The 20,277-nt window shown below is 39.5% G+C and overlaps 1 protein-coding gene and 1 pseudogene across 9 annotated transcripts; both read right to left on the minus strand.

The window, feature by feature from the left end:
- Nucleotides 1-349: 349 nt before the first annotated feature.
- Nucleotides 350-18,046, minus strand: C2H3orf52 (chromosome 2 C3orf52 homolog). 9 transcript variants are annotated; one of them, XR_012579164.1, is made up of 10 exons: nt 17,001-17,417; nt 15,687-15,917; nt 12,235-12,358; nt 11,567-11,700; nt 10,683-10,753; nt 9,105-9,295; nt 8,579-8,608; nt 5,358-8,181; nt 2,425-2,488; nt 350-1,123 (listed from the first exon to the last, which is right to left on the minus strand). XR_012579164.1 is itself a non-coding variant. In XM_074536022.1 (8 exons), exons 2-8 carry the CDS (start codon nt 15,864-15,866, stop codon nt 8,087-8,089), a joined length of 750 nt encoding a protein of 249 aa, XP_074392123.1. In that variant the 5' UTR covers nt 15,867-15,917; nt 17,001-18,046; the 3' UTR covers nt 350-8,086. The 9 variants fall into 9 exon arrangements, 4 of the variants coding, with proteins under 4 accessions (XP_074392123.1, XP_026652549.2, XP_026652548.2 ...); XR_012579165.1 differs by lacking the exon at nt 2,425-2,488; XR_012579163.1 differs by having other exon boundaries at nt 350-2,488.
- Nucleotides 18,047-19,199: 1,153 nt separating this feature from the next.
- Nucleotides 19,200-20,277, minus strand: part of LOC113459976 (suppressor of tumorigenicity 14 protein homolog) — a 29,118-nt pseudogene continuing 28,040 nt past the window's right edge.

The raw sequence follows: 20,277 nt of genomic DNA on the forward strand, positions 1-20,277 counted from the left end.
CTCTGCCATTTAGATTTTTATGGGACAGAGAGACAAATTTCCAAAAAAGCTGCAGACTTCCAAACCTGTGCACACAGACACCCAGTGCATGTGGCACATCAGGCAGTGCCTCTGTGCCCCAGTACCCAGACAGTGATCCCAGGCAGAATTAAGGCTGCATGGATCATAAAGCTAAAACACAGTCAGAAAGCAAGCTTTCATTTCTAAGACAGACACGTAAAACTGATTTCAGTTAATCAAATGAAACAAAAACAAAACAAAAAGAAAAACAAGAAGATTGCACATCTAGGTTTAATTCAGCCAGTGAGCAGTCTTGTGTGACACAACTGTGTATAAACTAGAAACAAGATAAATCTCAAAAAGCCATCAGATTTATTTAGTTCTCAGAGGTTCAACCCTTTTGCCTACTATTGTCACACAAGTTTATGCTTCTGCACAGCCTGTGTTCAGTCTGTGACTGAGTAAATTCTGTGCTGATGAAAATCTTTGTCTAGTGTTGCTACACCAGAGAAGGACAATCACATGTGTTTTCTTCCTCTTTCCTCAGCACAGACCTGCAGCTATCCACCGGAGACCATCAAGGTAAAGAATAGAACTGATTTTCCCTCCCTCCAACCTCACTCTCTGGGGCAACTGGGTCCAAAACATCCATATATTAGAAATCCAAAATGTTCGTCATGTTCCTGCAGAAGAAAGAAAAGCCCATAATCAGACAGTTTGCTTAGGATGGAGAAGAACACCAGTTAAAGCCTAGGTACAAAATAAGTGTATGTACAAAAAGCTGAGATGCAGCCCCACTCTTGGGCAGCCAGTGGCCAAACAGACTGCAGTACACACTCATAATTTCTGAGGCTGAGTGTAATGTTGTCTGGCCCAAATCAGACAATTCAGGAGTCTGAACCTTGTGATGTTGTCTCAGTTAATGTCCTAAGCCACTGCACAACTTACGGCTGTAGAGGTGCTTCTCTCTCCTTCTCCTTCCGTTCTCTACTCAGCTTTTTGGTAGCCAGTCTCTTGACTACTGGCATGTTTCCCGAAACAGTTTCAGTTTCGTCATGACATTTTCTAAAAGTCATTTAAATGAATTATTGCCAACCAGGTTCAGTAATAAAGAAATTTTCGGCTGAAAAACAAAGGGAGAATTAATACTTTGAGGCTTAAAAGATTTTGGTTAATATTTGCACTATAAAAAATGGCAGATGTATCAACAAATGGCCAAGCCTCTGTTGGAAAAGAATAAGATTTCCCCTTCCAGTGTCTCACGGCGTCTAGAAGGAAAAAAAAAAAGAAAAAAAACAACTCCACAAAACCAAACATGCCCTTTCAGACTGCACATTTAGTTTCTGATAAATAACAATGGAGCAAATGGTTGCATTGCAATGCAGGAAGGACTGGTAATATAAATAGGCTGACTGTTCATTTTACCTCCCTGTTTTGGGGTTAGATTTAGGAGTTCTGGCATGCACTTCAGAGTAATTTAAGAGGTAACTCTATAACTTGGTGTCTGCCCTGCTTCTCTACCCAAATTAATCATCCTGGAAGGCAGGGTTGGGGATCAGTTATTTCTCATCTGTTGCACTTCACAGTCCAGTGTGTTGTTTGTGGCTGTTTGTGTGTATTAATATGCTGAGCTCAGAGAGGCAGGAGCTGAGTATCTGTAGTTTGCTGCCTCTGCTTTATAAACAGTGCATTTTAGCAGAGGGTAAATGAAATTGCCTCTTGAGTCCCTGATGACAATCAATCACCAGAAACCCTATGTACTGCAGAATGAAGTGCTGCCATTTAGCAGCCTGAGTTGGTTTGGTTTGGTTTCATTTTTGTTTTTTGGGGGTTTTTTTGGGTTTTTTTTCCTAACCAAGATGACATCATTAAAGCAAAAGTTGGTGCCCAGCAGATAAGTGGGTGTTTAGCAGAAAATTTTGAAGAAAGTGGGCAAGATGACAGAAAAGGGTGTGATGAAGTGTACTCATCATTTGTACCTGTGAGTGTGGGATTGACTGCGGGGGAAGAGGAGGGGGTGGAACTTTAATGGGGAACCTGCCAAGTAACTGTCTGGTTTTGAGAGTTTTTGGTGTCCCAAGGAAAATCCACAGAACATGGTTTGAAAACAGTGTTTGCAGGGATGTTAGTGCAATAGGAAAGATGCCCCTTCTGAGTGTTAAACTTGGCCTGTGAATAATGGAAGTTTTCACATTTGCTCCATTGGTGTGTGGGATAAATCACTCCACCTCTGCACTTCAGCCTCCCTACTGATAAGAGAAGGCTGCTTATAACAGCCTTTCAAAACATGATGACTGGAAGGACTCTGGAAAATGTAACTCAGAGCAAGTCTTGGTTAGGCCTATGTGTTTGAAGGGACAAGAGATGCTCCAGACTTCACTCAATGGATTGAGAGCTGCTCACTCATGAAAATAAAGAGCCTACCTGTTCTCATTTCACAGGTAGATTAAGAGAAATACTGCTGTCCTTCCATCTTTGCAATCATGACCTGGGGAGGAGACAGCCATGCACTCAATGATAAGCAAGTATATGCTGATGGTTCTGCTCCTTAAAATTTCTGGAATTTTTACATCTCGAAACTTTATAAAGCCTCAAATCAGAATTTATTTTCACTGAAGTGTTCTCATGATCAGGAGATCTTCCATGCAAAGTAGAATCTAAACAGACAATACGATTTGCATAAACTTGGAAAATTCAAGGAAAATTCTGCAGGAATTTTGTTTTAACATTGTCCTTCTTCTAGGCTTGAAAAAGAAAAGCTGACCCTTTAACCCATGAAACAGAGACCTTTGTTTCACTTACAGAGTGTGGAAGGTAACTACAAATGTCACCACAAACCCAGCAACACTCACTCAAAATACTGCCACTACTGCAGACAACAGAGGATAGCACTATAAAGCCAGTAGTTAATCACTGGCTTCAGTACCTAGTGCACTCAAATCAAGAAAATAAGGGCAAACAAATTTTTAACTTCTGGCTCCAAGTACCTAATCAGTGCACATTGGCCCTTTAGATTTAATGAGTCATCCTGCTAACTATTTAATGCACAATCACCCACAACCCGTTAGCAAACACCTTCAGGAGGCAAAAGGAGGGACAAGTCTAAACAGAGTTGGGAAGGCATTTGCCCACACAATCTTACCTCCTCCTTCACTAATGGCTTTTCTTTTTCTTCCCTCTGTTCTCAAGGACAACATCAGGTGGGGGCTGCTGGGGAAGGGATTAGTAGACTTCATCTCTGGAGAGGCCAGGGCCCCTTCCAGGACAGTGCATCTCCTGGACAGCCACACACACACATGCACTTGGGGTCTTAATTGCCTCCCAGACCCTACAGTCTCTCTGGCAGCTTGCTGTAACTCCTCCCTTTCTTCCTCTGTTTTCTTATGCTTTTTATTCTGCAAGTCACCCTAACTTGCCTTCCTTCAGTTCCTTCCCTAAACACCCCATATTAAGTCTTTTTCGAATCCCAAATGCTTTCCCTTCACATGCATCAATAAAATGTTCCATGAAACTCTCCCTTCTTGCCCATCAGCTCCCATTCCCTGCTTGGGTAGATGTCACAGAGATGATATGCCACAGGGATGATTTCTCCCGGGACAGCCCTGGGGGGAGCCAGAGCTCGGGCTGATGCATGCTGCCCGGCTCCATTGGCGCTGCTCTGCTCCCTCATGTGGTGATGAGCTTCCACCATGTCAGCACCAGGGCCGTGGGTTGTTGAGCTCTCCAGGTGTGCAGCCACAGCCCAGACAGCTGGGAAATGACTGTAGATTTACAAACCTAACACTGAGTGTATTAGTCAACAGGCTATACCAGACTTGCTCACGTCTCCAAACTTCTTCAGGTTATAACCATACTGAAGCCTTGCTCTTTCTATCTTACCTCTTTTGCCCCTCAGGAGCACATTGCCAAAAAAGATTCTAAGAATTCCAGTGAACTGTGGTACTCAACTGTCAGCCATGATGTAAAACACAAAATCTCTGTGATTGACAGCAATTACCAGACAGAATATGCACTTACCAGTGTGCCCGAGGGGAAGGCAAATGTCACCAACCCTTTTAAGTTACCAGGACATCATCATATTCACTAGGCGGTGAATATGATGATGTCCTGGTAACTTAAAAGGTATTCTTTTGCCTGAGTGTGTGCAGACATAATGACCATCCCTCTGCTGTTGGGTCTTCAAACAAATACCTCTCTTGTTACCAAGCTTACTCATTAGGCTACATCTACCAGTCATTAACTGTGAGACAAACCTGTCCATGAACAGCTGATCAGAGAAAGAAACCTGGACTGGGTACAGAACTTGACAATTAAACCAGGAGGAATCAGTAGCAACTGCCGTAATTCATAAAGTTAGAGGGTTTTTAGGAAATGGTTAAAAAAAATAGGCTTCAGACAGAACTTTTGTTAGCATTGCAGATACAGCAAAAAAGTTTTCTAAGCAGTAGAGCATATGTGACAAATAACAATAGGCTTCTGTAGAACTGGCTTATGGATTGCAACAAAGTTATTTAATGTATATCTTTAGAAGGTTAGCATGAATAGAGCTCTGTTCTTTGTCTCTTATGAACCAGTCTTTGTTTTAACCACCATTACTTGTGTTTTGATTAGATTCTATGATTAGATAGAATGCTTGTCAATATGTGTTGCTCTATGTATTATTGGCTGAACTCTAGGCTGAGACAATTTTATGCTATGCTGTAATGCTACACCTCCTTAGCATTCCTTGTAGATCAGCGAGCTGTTAACATCCTGTCTCCATTGTCTAACAATGTGCTGAGACTGATGTGCTGAAATTAAAAAAAAAAAAAAAAAAAAAAAAGCTCATGTCACTAGTCCAGATGTCCCGTCCTGTCTGTAGCTGTATATAGTTGCCAGTGGCAAGTGATCCTCTATAAGCGTGGCATTGACAGCAACTGCCATCATAGGACAATGTTCCTCCATAGAAAATTAGGAGCTACAATATTTTAAGCAACCAAGGCTGTACATTTTTCTGGACTTTTAGAATACTTATTTTTTTAAAGGGGCTTTAAAGAACTACTGCTATAAATCTCAAAAATGCAATAATAACAGGGTCTTTCTGTTTGGAGGATGTTTCATGTTTTAAATGAAAGCATAAGATGCACTTACTCTTGTCCAAAATTTCTCTGACATGCTTGATTTGTACCATTATACAATGCATAATTTTTATTTTAAAAGAACTTATTTCTCAAATTCCCCCCTCCCCTTCTAATGTAGTACTACTTAGCATGAAGCATTAAAGTTGGAATTAAATAAAAAGCCCGAAAATAATAAAATCCATGCTAAACAAATATTACACCCATGAGAAAACTGTTGATACTGATGCTGATAATTACCTCTCAGTGGCAGAAGTCCAGGTGCTTCTTCTGTGACACAATGCTTCCACAGCTCGCTCCTGCTGGAGTCTCCAGTTTGGCCTTCTGCAATGCTAGAGTACCACCTCCTCACAGCCCAGCCCCCCCTCTGCAAGCAGTCTGGACATATGCAAAGGACTAAAGCCAGGTATTCAGCTGTTTACCAGAGCTCACGAAGTGATTATGTCCCTGTATTCTTGCTTAAGCATGTTTTTCCGCTCCCTCCTTATTTGTAACAAAACAGTATGGAAAAAAATGTCGAACAGTTTTAAATCTTCCTTTGTATGTGATTGCTGGCTGCAGCCCTGGCTTTATGGTGCAGTGCCTTTGTGACTTCCACCTGCCATACATTACATTATTACATTTCCACCTGCCATGCTGGGGATAGTCCCATGGGCAAGCGCACGGAGCACTGGATGGACACACTACAGCATGTGCAGGTGTCACTGCTGTGGCAGGCAGCTGAGTCTGCCCAAAACTCATACTGGCTGCTGTAGGCACACAAATAACACCTGACATAGAATTTTAAAGGGCTGATTGTACACTACACAAGCTGCTTTTTAACAATATCTCAGTTGTCCAAGTCATTAAAATGTTATCCTCATTCCTTCTATTAAAATTAATATTGATCATTCATACAATATATTGTGGTGTAATAATGTGCTTTAAAATTATTTTTTAATTATTACTTGATGTAATAATGCATTTTCACATTGCTGTGTCTCTAATGAGAGATATATAACCAGAAACTACTTTTTTTTTGACACTTCCTTCAATGAGAGTTCAAAACCTGACTGGATGCAGTCTGTAAAGTCAGACATTTTCTGTTGAATATCATATCTTAATACAGCTCCACCTTCTTCTTTCTTGTGAGGTTCTGGGGTAAAAGTACAGACATAGAAGAGGATGGCTGGGAAAAAAAATGAATGCTTGACTCCTTTGTCAACTCTTAATGCCTATATAGGTATGACCATAAAGAAGTTTAATCATTACATTATTTTTCAGTTCCTAGAATCAAGATACAGAAGTGTTCAAGGAAAGGATCAGGTGTCTTGGTGAGAGCAATAAGATTGAGCAGCATCTCAACAGCAATTTATTTCTTTGCTGCTGGTACTTTCATAGCCTGCTGCTTTTGGGACAAGCCATATAAACCATGATGTTTATTCTTCCCCAGCATAAGAATCAAAAGGCATCTCTCTTCTACCTGTATGCTGCATAGATTATTACAGCAAGAGAAATTATAGTTCCTATATTTTACAAACAAAGAGAGAATCAGAATGAGCTGCAAATATAAGAGTGGTGCAAACTACTAATTTGGTCCAGAATGTTTCCCAAGCTCAGTTTAAATGCATGCAAAACAACAACTATGAATTTGAGCATATACCTCTGTCAGATGGTTCATAGAGCACAGCATTTAGAATTCTGATGACTATTTTCCAACTCACACAGTTGAAAGACTAGAGCTGCTACAGAATGAAAACAGTCACTTTGAGAGTAAAAAATAAATAATTTAATGCACAATAATATAATCAGATTACTCCTAAATAAACTAGTAATATTAGAAAGAGAAGAAAAATTTTTCATTACATTTCTAACAGTACAAAATGCTTTTAAAATAAAAGTTCTATTCAACAGTACTAACATTTCTAAGACTATAAATAAATGACAAGATGTAGTTCACTCACATGGTAGTGAATATGTTCCATTCTGCATAAAGGTAATGCTTAATTTTTATGTTATAGCCAGTCACTGCCTGTAACTTTTGTGCCATTCTGGCCTATGTCTTCTGCTCCAGCACCAACTTCTTGGCACTGATTCATCTCCTCTGGTCTGTCATCAAAAAGAACTACTATTTACTGCCTTATTAAGGCAAATACCTTACATCTGTTCATTTTTATCCCAGTGCTAGGCAGGAACTATAATTAAGGATATAGACTAGTCTTCAGATTTACAAAAACAGGTCAAATATCTGTCTATTCACTAGTAGCAATAACTAACTGTAAAAGCACACTGCTAATTCGACCCTTAAAATATTCCTGTGACATTCAGCTGCATTAGTGAACAAGACATGTCTCTTCATGCTGTTGCTTTCTTCTTTTGTATTTCACATTGAAGAAGAGAAAAATAGAGTAAAGAGCACCTTATCCAAGGAGGTTGTAGGAAGAATAAGAAAATTATGAGAGCTAAAGCGTTCTTAAGAAGCTAGTGCAAAGGCCTAGCAGGTAATTGCAGGTAATTAAAGAATACAAATACATACACACACACACACACACATATATATATATGTATATTTAGGTTTTCAGGCTGTTTTACAAGGAAAGACCAACAAATAAATGTGCCATATGAAGTTCGGAGAGAAAAAAATAACATATATGAATTGGAGTGGAAGTGAGCATTGAAGATGAAGCTGTACAGATAATTTTGCATAAGCCAAGAGAAAAAGAAAGGAGCCATGTGCAAGACTGCTTTCAAAGCTCATGCAGAACATTCAGATTTAATCATAAGGCAAGAGAAAGCAGAACTTTCAAAGTCAACGGAGCATGCATCAAATACATGATTTTCTCAAGGGTGAAACGGATTACTGAGATATAGAAGAAGGAGGTAGTGGTGCTATAGCAACACAACACTGTCACATATATACCACATTTTCCATTTACAGTATTGCACCACAGGCAGTATTTACAGGACAACAATTTTAGAAACATTTCTACCTAATGAATAGTTCCCTGCCCTGGGATTACTTGTAGATAGGGAATCGCATCTCCTCTAGGTAGTGATGAAGATGAAGAATCTTTCCATAATTTCTCTGAAAGTTAAAACAGTACCATATTAACATTAAAACGAAACTTTAAACAGTTATTTCAACATATTCTTTCCTGTTCTCTTTTACACTCTTTTCCTAAGAATCCTGTCAATATATAAGGAATAAAATTCTTCTAAAAATTGGAACTGAGGACCTGTTGATGTCTTGTCCCTTGGTAAGAATCCCAAGAAAAACCAATATGAGTTAATTGCAAACCTTACTTATCTACACTGCAATGCCGAATTGTTAGCCTAGGAATATTCTAAAAGCACACAGGTGTGACTCAGTAAATTGGCACTGGGGGGAGGCAGTTCCATGCATTTAGTATAGTTTCAAAGCTCATGGGACTTTTATATGGGCATTTCTATCAGGACAAATATAAATGCATTGGAATCCCTACCTAGTCGCTGGTAGTCATCATCTAGAAAACCTGGAAGAATGAACATTTGTTTCCTTTAAAGGTATTTCTGGGCACAATAAATTTTCAAAAAAACTACACAAAGACAAAAATCAGGATTCTTTTTCATCCCTTGGATTAAATTTGTTTTGTTAGCATTCAAAACCAAATGTACAATAAGGAGAAATATTTTTAATTGTTTGTCTTCCCATTATGGTACACATACATACAAGGAGAATTTTTCTGTACAAATAAAATGCAATATTAGATCAGAAAAGTTTGGTTGGAGTCCACAGCTAACAAGTCTCATCACTATTCCCTTTCTCATCAGAGGACCAAACAATGAGTCCCAGGTTTTAAGTTAAGCATATCAAGACTTTCTGAAAGCTATTTTAAAATATCCTTAATACTGTTTTGCAAATCATATATACTAATGAATCTCAATATCTTTCTAGAAATATTTCCCTCCTTTCACATAAATACTTCTGCTCTCTCTCAAGAAACAGTTTCTCTAAGGTACAGCACTTACATGTGAGAGAAGTCAGGTTGAGCTTTAACCTGTCACATTCAGATGTCCCAGGATTAAGAGTATCTTCATCATAAATATACTGACGTAAAATGTTCCTTATAAAATCTGGGTTCATACGGTTTTCCATGAATCCCTCTGTTGATGGTGGTACAGAAAACACTAGCTGATAAATTACGGTGGAGCTTTCATTACTGAAAAACAAAGCCAAGGATAAAAAGTCTTCAAGTGTCAACAGCATCTTTTCTTTTTTTTGAAAGACTGACTTTTCGTATCAATGTTGGGATGGATTTTTATTAAAAAAACATTTCCCCAAGAAAGAAAACCGCCAAAGATGCCAGTTTCTGCGTCCCTTCTCAGAACAGCTCTTGAAACTGGGTACGTACTCGAAACCAGCCAGAGACATGTTTTCAAAACCATGAGGGGCAAATGGACACATGTTCTGATGGGATGCAGTTTTCAGTACTGGTGCTTCACAAGAAGCTACTTATAAGAAGTGTTGCAATATCCTGTGCATAGTTTCACTAGAAACCTGTAGGAATGATTATTTTCGTGCTAGCAGTATCTGGGACCACACAGCTGTGCTCCTGACTCAGCTCTGGAGTGGATTACACAAATCAGTGAACTGGAGACCATCTGTGGAGATTTCATTTTTTGTGGTCTACCAAAACTGACTACAATTCAACAGCTATCTTCTATACTTGCAGAATTCAAAACATTTTCAAAAAGTACTTGAATGGGGGAAAATAAAAGGAACGAAAGAGAGGGAGAGAGCAAGAGAGAGGCATCAAAGAGGCAGAGAGACTTATTATCTAATCAATATAGGTGTAGAACTACAGCTTTGTACTTGATGGTCTAAATCATAGTTAGTACCCACAAGGCTAAGGAGCTACAGTTCACTGTTGAACAAAGCTGGCATGCCCAAGGCTGGCAGGGCAAGGGAGCATATTCCTCAAGGGAGCAAAGTGCCTTTGCGACTGCCACTTGCCACATTGCAACGTGGCTATTCCTTTGTCATTGCTATCTCAAAAGGACTGTGACTTTGCAAAACTACTTCCCTTGATTTTGTCCCATCTTTCTGATTTCTTTTGTAAGAGTTCTTTTTCAGAAGTACTTGGGAAAGCTCTCTGTCTTCTCTTGCCTTCCTGCTATCTCTCCATGACAGGAGACATGTATATTCCTCTTGCCTTTATATCTTTTGGGAACAAAATTATTCTCTCCTTTCTATGAACCCTATTTTATATATTTAAGATTATTTAAACTACATCAATCTTAAGCGTTTCCAGCAATTAATTTTTCTTTTAATAAATATCCTTAAACATGTTTATTAAGGGCTGCAATTGGAACCAAAGATAACAGAGATGATATTACACAGCAACAATATGTTCCTGCCGTTATGTAATTTTAGCAGCATTTACCACTTACACCAGATGATCCTTTGACCAGTTTTCACTGCCTATACACATAATTTTCCCCAAACAACCCTATTTTTCAGAGATTTAAATATTGTACATTAGCACATGTAAAGTCTCATCAGAAGCCTGTAATTTTCAGATAACTTTGGGGACAGAAATTGCTTACCTGAAAGAAATCACCTGAGCTGACCTAAAGTAACGTCCTAAAGCTGGAGATGAGCTGTATACCTCTGTTAGCTGACAGAGAGAGAAAAAAAATGTTTCTTCTATTCAATCTCTTTTTTGCCCTCACAAAGAAAAAAAAAAACACAGCAAATCATTCTTACAAAGTGCTTTAAGGAGCATAAAAACAGGTGCTGAAGGTCAAATAACAGCAAATATCTGCCCTGGAAAAGGCAGAGAGTCATGTAAATTTGACAGACAAATTAATTGTACATTTGAGTGATTGCTATGTCACCTTAACACAATGGGGGCACTCAAGGTGAACTAAAAGCGTGTGCTCATGTTGCTATGTGCAACTAATGCTGTTAGGTTTGGGGTCTAATTAGTACCAAAAGGCCCTTCTAACTCTTACTTTGTGGGGGAGAGGGTCTCTGTCTTGAGACTGCCTTCCCACCATGTCCAAATGATAACTGCCATGTATGCTGAGCATATTTCAGCTGTAACTCAGAGCTGTGCTGGCTCAGCAGGAATCACAGCTATAAACTCAGACTGTAATCATGTACTCATAAGAGAATGCAGCACGTAGGATGTTTAGCCCATATTATGCTTAGATGATTTTCCCAGGCCTCTCCTAAATTATTCAATGATTCTATGAAAAAGGTGAAGACAATGTCTTTACAAATGGTCAAATTTATGGGAAGAAAGTCCATACTTTATTGTGCTTAAAAGCAGACAATTATTTTTTTTTCTAGATTGTGACTTTAAAAAGTACAACACAATTTATTTGTGGACTTGCAAATGAATGAGTTGCTACACAGGGAAACAGAAACTTAAAAGGCAAAACACTGAAGCAGAGTCAACTTTGCCAAGAATTACATAAACACTTACCCTCTTAGTAATGTCCTCGGAGGAGAAGTGTGGGAAACCACACATTAACTCCAGTGTTCCTGAAAAATTGTGAAAATTTCCATTGCTTAGTAATTCATCAGGATCCCAGTAGTCATCCTCGTCTGTGTAAACATCTAATAATTAAAAGGAGATAGAAAGGGGAGAAAAAAGTTTCAGATAGCTGAAGTATTGAGAAACAACCCTCTTGGCTTTCTCATAGATTTCTTAGGGAAAGACAGAAGGAAAGTGCAAGTCACCTGAAAAAAGTGACAGCACCTGGAAGTCAACCACCAACCTCCATTAGCAAAGTCATCTGCTCTGGGAGTCTGACAGGCAATGACTCCATGGGACCTAAGTCATCCATGGCACTTGTTCCAACATTACAAACACAATTTCTGTCCTCATATCCAAATCTCTGGTTGTGATATTTCCTCACTTAGCTACAAACTTGAATTGCCACCAGATCAGGATACCATTTGCTTGCTGCCTGCTAAGATAAAAGCATTCACAAGAACTACTGAACTACAATACCACCCTCTGCAGTCAGTATTCCAGTTCCTTCAGCAGTTTACTGAAGGACATTAAAGGATGTTATTGTTGCATTTGTGTTCTATTAGAGTGTACATATTGCATGTTTGTATTACTGTAGCCAAGAGCGAGATACTTACTAGAATAAAGAATTAGGCTGATGAGAATGACCAGGAAGATCACTAGAAATATTGTAAATATAACCATCCATAGTTTACACTTCCAGAAAACTACATTCCTGCATGATTTCCAGCCATCTCTCTCCTAGGTATAAAAGAGAAGGGCATATTGATTAATCAAATAAGGCAGGAGAAAAATATTGAAAAATGTCTTGGCTGTCACACAAAACCCCCACATAGATGGGAGAACCTCATTGGTAAGCAATGCCCTGCATCAGGGGTTCAAAGCCTTGACTACTGCTGCAGGAGAAAATGCAGACCTAGAGAAGGTAAAGGACATTCACTTGAGAGAGATCATTCCCCTTTGCACAGAAGTTCCAACTCCTGAATGGCCCATAAAGTTAAAGTACTGCAAAGGTGATTTCTTGGCTCCACATTTGGTTTTTTTTAACTACGTGAATTAAATTTGCACATTCCACAAGCTCTCCTTTTAATGTTTTTCATCTCTCCCAACTAAAAAAAGTGTCTCTGGAGGTACTTCCAAAATCATTCACCTCTGCAGCATTGATGATGTCAACCTGCATAGCTTCTGGATGCCAGCATCCAATGCAAAGGCAGTGCTCTTCAATAGATACTATTGCGTTAAACCCTCTGTAAAATAATTGAGAATTTTATAGTTGACTTATTTTTTTTCAGAAGATTGGAAACTTGAAGGCTATTGAGTGTATTTAACAGAGAGTTTAATGCAAATCTCACCTGCTCTATGAGGTCAAAAGAAAACTTCACTCAAAGCAATTGCGAAGGTATGTACATTCATATGGGAGAGAAAGGACAATACCTTGCCTGTTATTTAATTTTTATAAGACTGAAAACCACAACAGAAATTAGTCTTTTAATGAGTTAATTCAACAGGATAAGTATTAAAAAAAAAAAAGGCGGGGGTGGGAAGGAGTAAGCTTAGGTGATGGATGGCAAAACAGATAACTTCATCTGTTTTGTTCCACAGCCAGAAGAATCAGAGGACTGAAGCAAGGCTTGAATTCATAAGCAAACCATGCTGTCTTTTTAATTACTCCTCTCTCTTCCTCTCCATCCACCATAATGGTAGTAATAAACTCTATGTGTTTTCTGTCATCAGTACCAGGTAAGGAAAAGCACGTGCTGTAAGTTGTCTGGGACACACACATGCAGATTGGCAGAAACCAGCTGCTGCTGGAGGCAATAATCCAGGTTTCCTTCCTTTACTTTTTGAACTTTCTAAGACCACAGAATAACAGGGAGGTTTTCACTGAATTTAACTGAATTGAGCAGCTGGCTAAAAGCTTCTATGTGGTGGCAGTGGAACAGGGAGAGAAAACTGACACACAGAGAAAACGCTTACAAGAGAGATTCCTTTAGGAACAGAGGCAGAAAAAGGAAAACACTCTCTGTAGACACCTCTGCACACAGAACTTTGCTCTGCTGGAGCATGAAAGGCAAACACTGAGTATGGTTTTGTTGACAGCACGCTTTCAGCTGTCATCTCATTTATTTTTTTTGTTATTCGATTTTTAAAATATTTTATAGAAACATATATATATATTTTATAGAGGTATGAATTTCAATTTAATACTTACATTAGCATATAGTTTTGTATTTTAAAAAATTTTAAAAGCCAGTAACTACTGCCTAGAGTGCAACTATGAAATCAGCCATAGCCCCATCAGTTGAGACAGGCAGCTGTCAAGTCCAAGTTTTGACTGAGCCACCATATAGTAAAATCAGGGCCCCTGACAAAGAGAAATTATTCGCATCTGCTTTCCGAAGCATTCCAAAACTTCGGAATGCTGAATACTTGCTTTATTAAAATTATATTATATTATATTATATTATATTATATTATATTATATTATATTATATTTTAACTATATTACAAAGAATACTAAAGAATACTAAAGAATACTTACCACTAACTAACAACTCGTGACTGTCTGCAGACTGACAGTCCATACAGCTTGGACCCTATAAGCTAATTAACATATACAATCTCCGCCAGAATCCAGTTACCAAATTCCTTCAAGTAAACAACCTTCCCAACACATTCCACATGTGCAAAACACCAGGAGCAGCAAGCAGAGATAAAAATTGTTTTCCCTCTGTGCTTCTCCAGGAAAAAACCTGAGAGAGGGAATTATGTCTCCCTCTGTTCAGAGGGCATGTTAATACCACACCACCGCATGTTTAGGCTATCACAAAACACAACTCTTAATCATACATAGCAAACTGGCTTGATCCCAAGAAAACATTCAGTTTCGCAACTAGTCCAACATCTTCCGAACTTTGTCAATAGGCCAGGGGGAAGCAACAACAGCCGAGAAATTCTCTCCCTGGTGGGCAGGACAGCTCTGATTAACCTGCCAACTGAGCAGAAAGCAGAGCATTGTAACTTCCAGTAATCTGTATAGGGCGGGAGGCCACTTGCTATAATCAGCATAAAGAGAGCTCAAATGAAAACTCAGCTTTGGAAAGGGAAAGGATAAACCCAAGGGTAAGGTTCCTCGAGATAGTCCAGCAGACTTAGCTGATCCCTGGCTCTCCTCCCCCCTCTGCCGCTCCTCTTTGCACCTCTTGGAATGTGTCTAGCCCTGCAGCGAGCTGATTCAGCTTTCCAGACCACGGGAGAAGTAACTTGACCCCTCTGACACAAGAGAACAGAGGGGGTTTTTGCCTAGTCAGCGGATTAAATGAGCCCCAGAGGTGTGAGCAGCGGGGCTCCCCCAAGGCAGCAGTGAAGTCACAGGAGCGGGAAGGGACGGGCGGTGCCTCAGGCAGACAGCTCCCGGCAGTCAGCCGTGCCCACAGAAAAGCAGGAAACATCCTCCCACCACCACAAATACTCCTGCAGTATGTAGTGTAATTCACTACATACTACAGCAGTCACGTGTGAATATGTTATTCTTCTGCCAGAATTAGTCTGTTCTGTAGCTTTAAAATAGGGACTAGGAGCTACGTCCCTTAGGATTCATGTGCTTATCTTAGCTGAGGGTTTGGAGCATTCTGTTAATACAAATTTATAATGGTTAGCAACTGAAAATTACTCAGAGATAATCCAGCATGCTCTGTTCGAGGACATCTTATTTTTGTTTGGTAGCACTGTTTCCTGGTTGACTTCTACTGAAAGAAAGCCTGGCTTTAAAACTTTTTTCAACTTTCCTGGTTTTGAGCCCAGTCCCACGGATAGCGCATTAGAAGAGAAAGCAAAACTCAGAGAACCAATTACAGTTTCACTTCCTAAATTAATGCTTAAAATCCCACTCTCAGAACACTTCGTTGATAAGGAAAAATAATTACATTTAACATTTTTTTAGCCTCTCTCCCTCTACTTCAAACAGGAAATTAAATAACCTCTACAAAATGCTCCTTCAAGTGTCATTTCTCTTGCTGTGTAGTATTTCCCCCACAGGAAGGATTAAATGACCAAATGAAATTCCTACCTTTCTCGTTTGAGCATTTAGAGACTTGTCATGATCAGTCTCACTTTCCTCCACATTATGTTCCCGTAATTCAATAATCTCTTGCTCCTGAGCAGAACTCTGCCTTTTCATTGCTTCTGTCTCAGAAGAGGGTCCTCTGCGAGAACCTCTGTCTCTGAAGTGAGCATGGAGCCAGCTCATTTCCTTCTTGTTTCAGCTGCAACTATGGTCAGTGGTAGCTCAGACACGAGGCTGGAAAGAAGGAAGAGTGGGGATAGTGTTCACAGGAGAGGTCTCAAAATACTGTTAAATTAGGGGAATTCCTTGGAAGAACAAATAAAGTCGGCTGCCCTAGCTGCAGAGAAAGGGAAGGCAGAGGAAGTATTGATTTGCATAGCTATGAGAGCTCTGACTCTCAGCTGTGCAATACTAGGTTTTCCAGTTTGCCTACCTGCCTGTACCAGCCCTTGACAAGCAAGTGACTAAACCTTCAGCAATGCTGGGACGATTTTGGAAGGAACCAGTGTTTTCTCTGCTGCTGTCAGCCAAAACAATAAAATGTTATTACTGTTATCCATGCAGCTAAACAGATGCGGTGCTGAACAGCATGAACAGAGTAAAAGTTCATAGAGCATATTGTTTGTTTAGGGTGGGACTCTGTCAACACTTGTGATTCTAGTCTCCCTTTATAGTCAATAAAGAAATGAACACTAACGACCTTTGTGCTATAAATTGTTCTTCCTCTAGCTATTATACTGCCTAAAATCATATCTAGTGTTAAAGAACCATTTATGTCCTTTAACATACTATCCAGCCTAAACCTGAGAAGCTGCTTTCTGGTAAAAAAACCCAGAGGACATAGATAGAGAAGAGAAAGATGGGCTTCAATTTCATTCTGTGCTCTACAGGACATGCTTTTATGAAACAACTGTGGTGATTTGGTCTGCACTAGCTTCCCACATGCCCTCTCATGTGCACTAGGAGTCTCTCATAACAGCTTATTGTAGCCAGGGGCTGATTACGACCTCAGCCTCCTAAATATCCTTGATCCTACCTCATCTTATTTCTCCTGTTCACACGCCATCCCCATGTTTCTCCTTCCTTTCCACAGAGCATCTCTCTCCCCTCTGACTCAAAAGGCCTGGGCAGACAGCTGGTACCCACACCCTTCCTTACTCTTTTGTCCCAGCACAGGGAGTATCATGCATTGAGAACCAAACACAGCCTCTCTCCCCAATGCCCTTGCCACTCACAGCACCTATCCTTTTTCCTGCCAAAAGCTCAGGGTGTTCTCCCCTTGTCCCACCACTCCAATTTTCTCTTTGTGCAACTCACCTTGGTTCTGCTGCCTGAAGCACACCCAGGGTTTGCATTCCTGATGTCACGTCACACCCATCCAGGCAAAGGCACTCCATGAAAGTGAGCATGTCTTAGGTTTAGTCCACAAGTAAAAAGAAATAAAAATTGCATACCCCACACATTTTGGTTCTGTGAATCTTTAAAGCTCTGGAGGACTGAAGGTGAAACTGAGCAGTCGTCAAGATCATAACATGTATCTGGATCTACAAAATCTTACTTTTGGGACATCTGACACTAGAAAAGCCTTTATCTGGTTCTCACTACTCCTGCTGGATATTGGGCTCAATTATTTAATTTCTGCTCACAGTAGACCTTCCTACTGGATTGTCTGAAATCAAAACTGCTCCTCTAAGACAAAAAGTTAATGATTATACAGATCTCAACATGCAAAGGCCAAAGTCCTTATTTTATTTTATGTATTTATGAAGAAACTGCTTGAAGTCTTTCTTGCATCTGGGGGATCTAACTTCCACACTTTGTGCATTTCTTCCATGTGAAATTCTGACCCTTCAGCTTTGCAAAAACAGGGAAGTCCAAGGCACCAATGTAGTTCTGATTACACATGGGGTTTATAGTTTCAGAGGCACATCCAAATAAACAAAACATAGTCCCTTGCAGTTTTAGCACATGTTTATTAAAAAGGAAGATGTGAATAATTGAGTAGCCGCTAAAGAAACAGCCCTCCTAATATGCAGGCTTTGAATATAGCTTATGCTGTAAGTTTGACACAAGCTGGGGCAAGATGCCCAACAGGAGAAAGGAAGGAAAAGCAATAACAGTGCTTAAAAAGAGCAGTCTCACTGCATGCAGATTACAGTGCTAGCCCTTTTCAACATTTACCCCACATGCTGCCAAGGTACGTCTGACACTAAACAAAGACCACATACTTATGTACTGCAGAGTGAGTGTGCTGTGTGGACAGCAATAAAAGGTGTTCAAACTGCCAGTTTCATCTTTTAAACATATATATTAAAGGTGAAAGCTAAGCACTTCCAAATGTTGAGCACACCTTAAAGACCATCTAAATGATCTTAAGGCCATCTAGACAATTCTTTTATTAAGCTAAGTACTGGTACTCTGAAGTCCCATAAACAACTTTGGAAACCTTAAATTGGCTAGATTTGGAGTGATAAGTTCATCAGGAGAATAAAATTTAAAAACTTAGATCTACTACCAGGGTTAAAGGAATGTTGCTATCATTTCTTATGTTACTTTCTTTGAGCCCAAGGATGCATCCAACCACATAAATCCATTCTCCTTCTATGTCCATTTCAATTTAGTGTGGCCTTGTGGGCACAGCCCAGAAAGATACACAAAAAAAAAATTTCCTGAGCCTGAAACTCTGCTTTCTGTGGACCAAGGACAGGACAAAAAACAATCCTAACCTACCAGGAGCATGCTAAAAATTCACAATGGATGCCAGAGCTGGAGAACTACACATGTAACATATTGCAAATATTAAACCTTACAGTTAGTTCAAATTCTGAAGAGAATTTAAGAAGGCATTATAGTTTCTTTTTGTTCAATGAGTTACAACTCATTCATTCCTTCCTTTTATTTAGACATCATCCCAAAGAACCTAAACAATACTCTTCCGGTTACTTAATGAAAATTTCTTGCATCCTAGAATTTTTGAGCTATATATCTGGTATTTTTAGGAAAACACAGTAGAGACCCCAAAAGTTACAGCCCAGAAAGTAAAAATCATGCCGTTGCACATAACTGGAAACAATTAATCTCAGCTTTATACACAATACACTATTTATATTTTTGAGAACAATGAAATAATTATTTATCCTGTAACATACCTAAATACTTGAATATATATGGCATGTGGCCATTTTTATCCAGATAAAATGTGGAAATAAATATAGATAACAAGGGACAAGGAAGGAGAGAAGGGTTATGAATGAGGTATGGCTGGATTTTTGTTACAGGTTATAATCCATTTTATTTTGTTTCTAAGGCAGTGCTGTTTCTGCAAATAGCCATAAGGAAGATGAATTCATAAGGAGCCCGGAGTTCCTCTGAGGCTGAACAGTTATTTCTAGATGAACCACAAATGACAGTTTCTTCATTTAAAAAATGTATTTTTTCACCAAGGAACGGTCAATGGCATTTTTATGTTGTATCATCAAATTGACTACAGCAGGAAGCTGCTTTCACACAGAGGTGATCTGCATTTTGTCCTTGGCTCACCAGTTTGTATTCCAACAGATCCAGTCATAAAGTCCTGTCACCTTGGTGTACACACCAGGACAATTGCGCCAAGCACACCCTTCACCCCAGCTCACGATGCCAGCAAGGTACCATCTATTGCCCTTCCCTGTCCAGGCCAAGGGACCTCCAGAATCTCCCCAAAATGAAGGAATCCAGCCATTAGTGCACACACAGAGAGCAGTGTAACAAAAATTAGGTTATTTAGGAACAGTAAATGCCTGCCCCTCTTTGTCTCAAATATTAATTAAAACTTACTTCTACATATAATGTACTCAGCCAGATGCCATATTTATTCAATTGTTTTAAATTATGGATGCAGCACACTTACCAATATAAAGCAATGGCGAGAAGCAGTTTATAAAATTACTCCTTGATAATGTCTCAGTACAGGATTCATAGAATAACTCACCACAGCTCAAATAGGGAGAGAAGAAGACAGGGATGGAAATAGGGAATTCTACTACAACTTGAAATAGGGAATTCTACTGCAATTTGAAATCTACTATAAATTGTTCACAGGTTGAAGGCAGATCTCTTATACTGTGTGTTAAATAGGAACAGAAAGATACCACACACCCCAAATCAAAAAAGCCAACTAACCAAAACAAACCCAAACCTGACAAACAAACAAGGCATAATTGAGTATTATCAGTAGTTTTATAATCAAGACTGACTCTACAGGAGACTACTCTGTAGAGGCAGAAGAAGGAACAAAGGAATGTGCAAATAAGAACAGCCTTCTCAAATGGAACATGCAGGTTTGCATAGCAGTATAGAAAAATAAAAAGTTCTATTCAATTCAGTTCCCAGGATCAAAGTGCATTTGGGGTCATCAATGTTTTTTTTTGCATTCCATTACTTTAACCTTCTCTGACCTAGTCTGTTGACAGAACTCTGGGCAACTACAGTGCAGCTCCTCTCTGCAGCTGTTCCTAATGCACACAGGGCTGTCAGCAGCCTCCAAATTTACCCCGGGGCTTGTTTGAGCCCACAGGTGGAACCAAAACATGTAAGAGGTCAGGAGAAAGCCACG

This window comes from Zonotrichia albicollis, chromosome 2, assembly GCF_047830755.1.
Source record: "Zonotrichia albicollis isolate bZonAlb1 chromosome 2, bZonAlb1.hap1, whole genome shotgun sequence".
Classification (NCBI taxonomy): domain Eukaryota; kingdom Metazoa; phylum Chordata; class Aves; order Passeriformes; family Passerellidae; genus Zonotrichia; species Zonotrichia albicollis.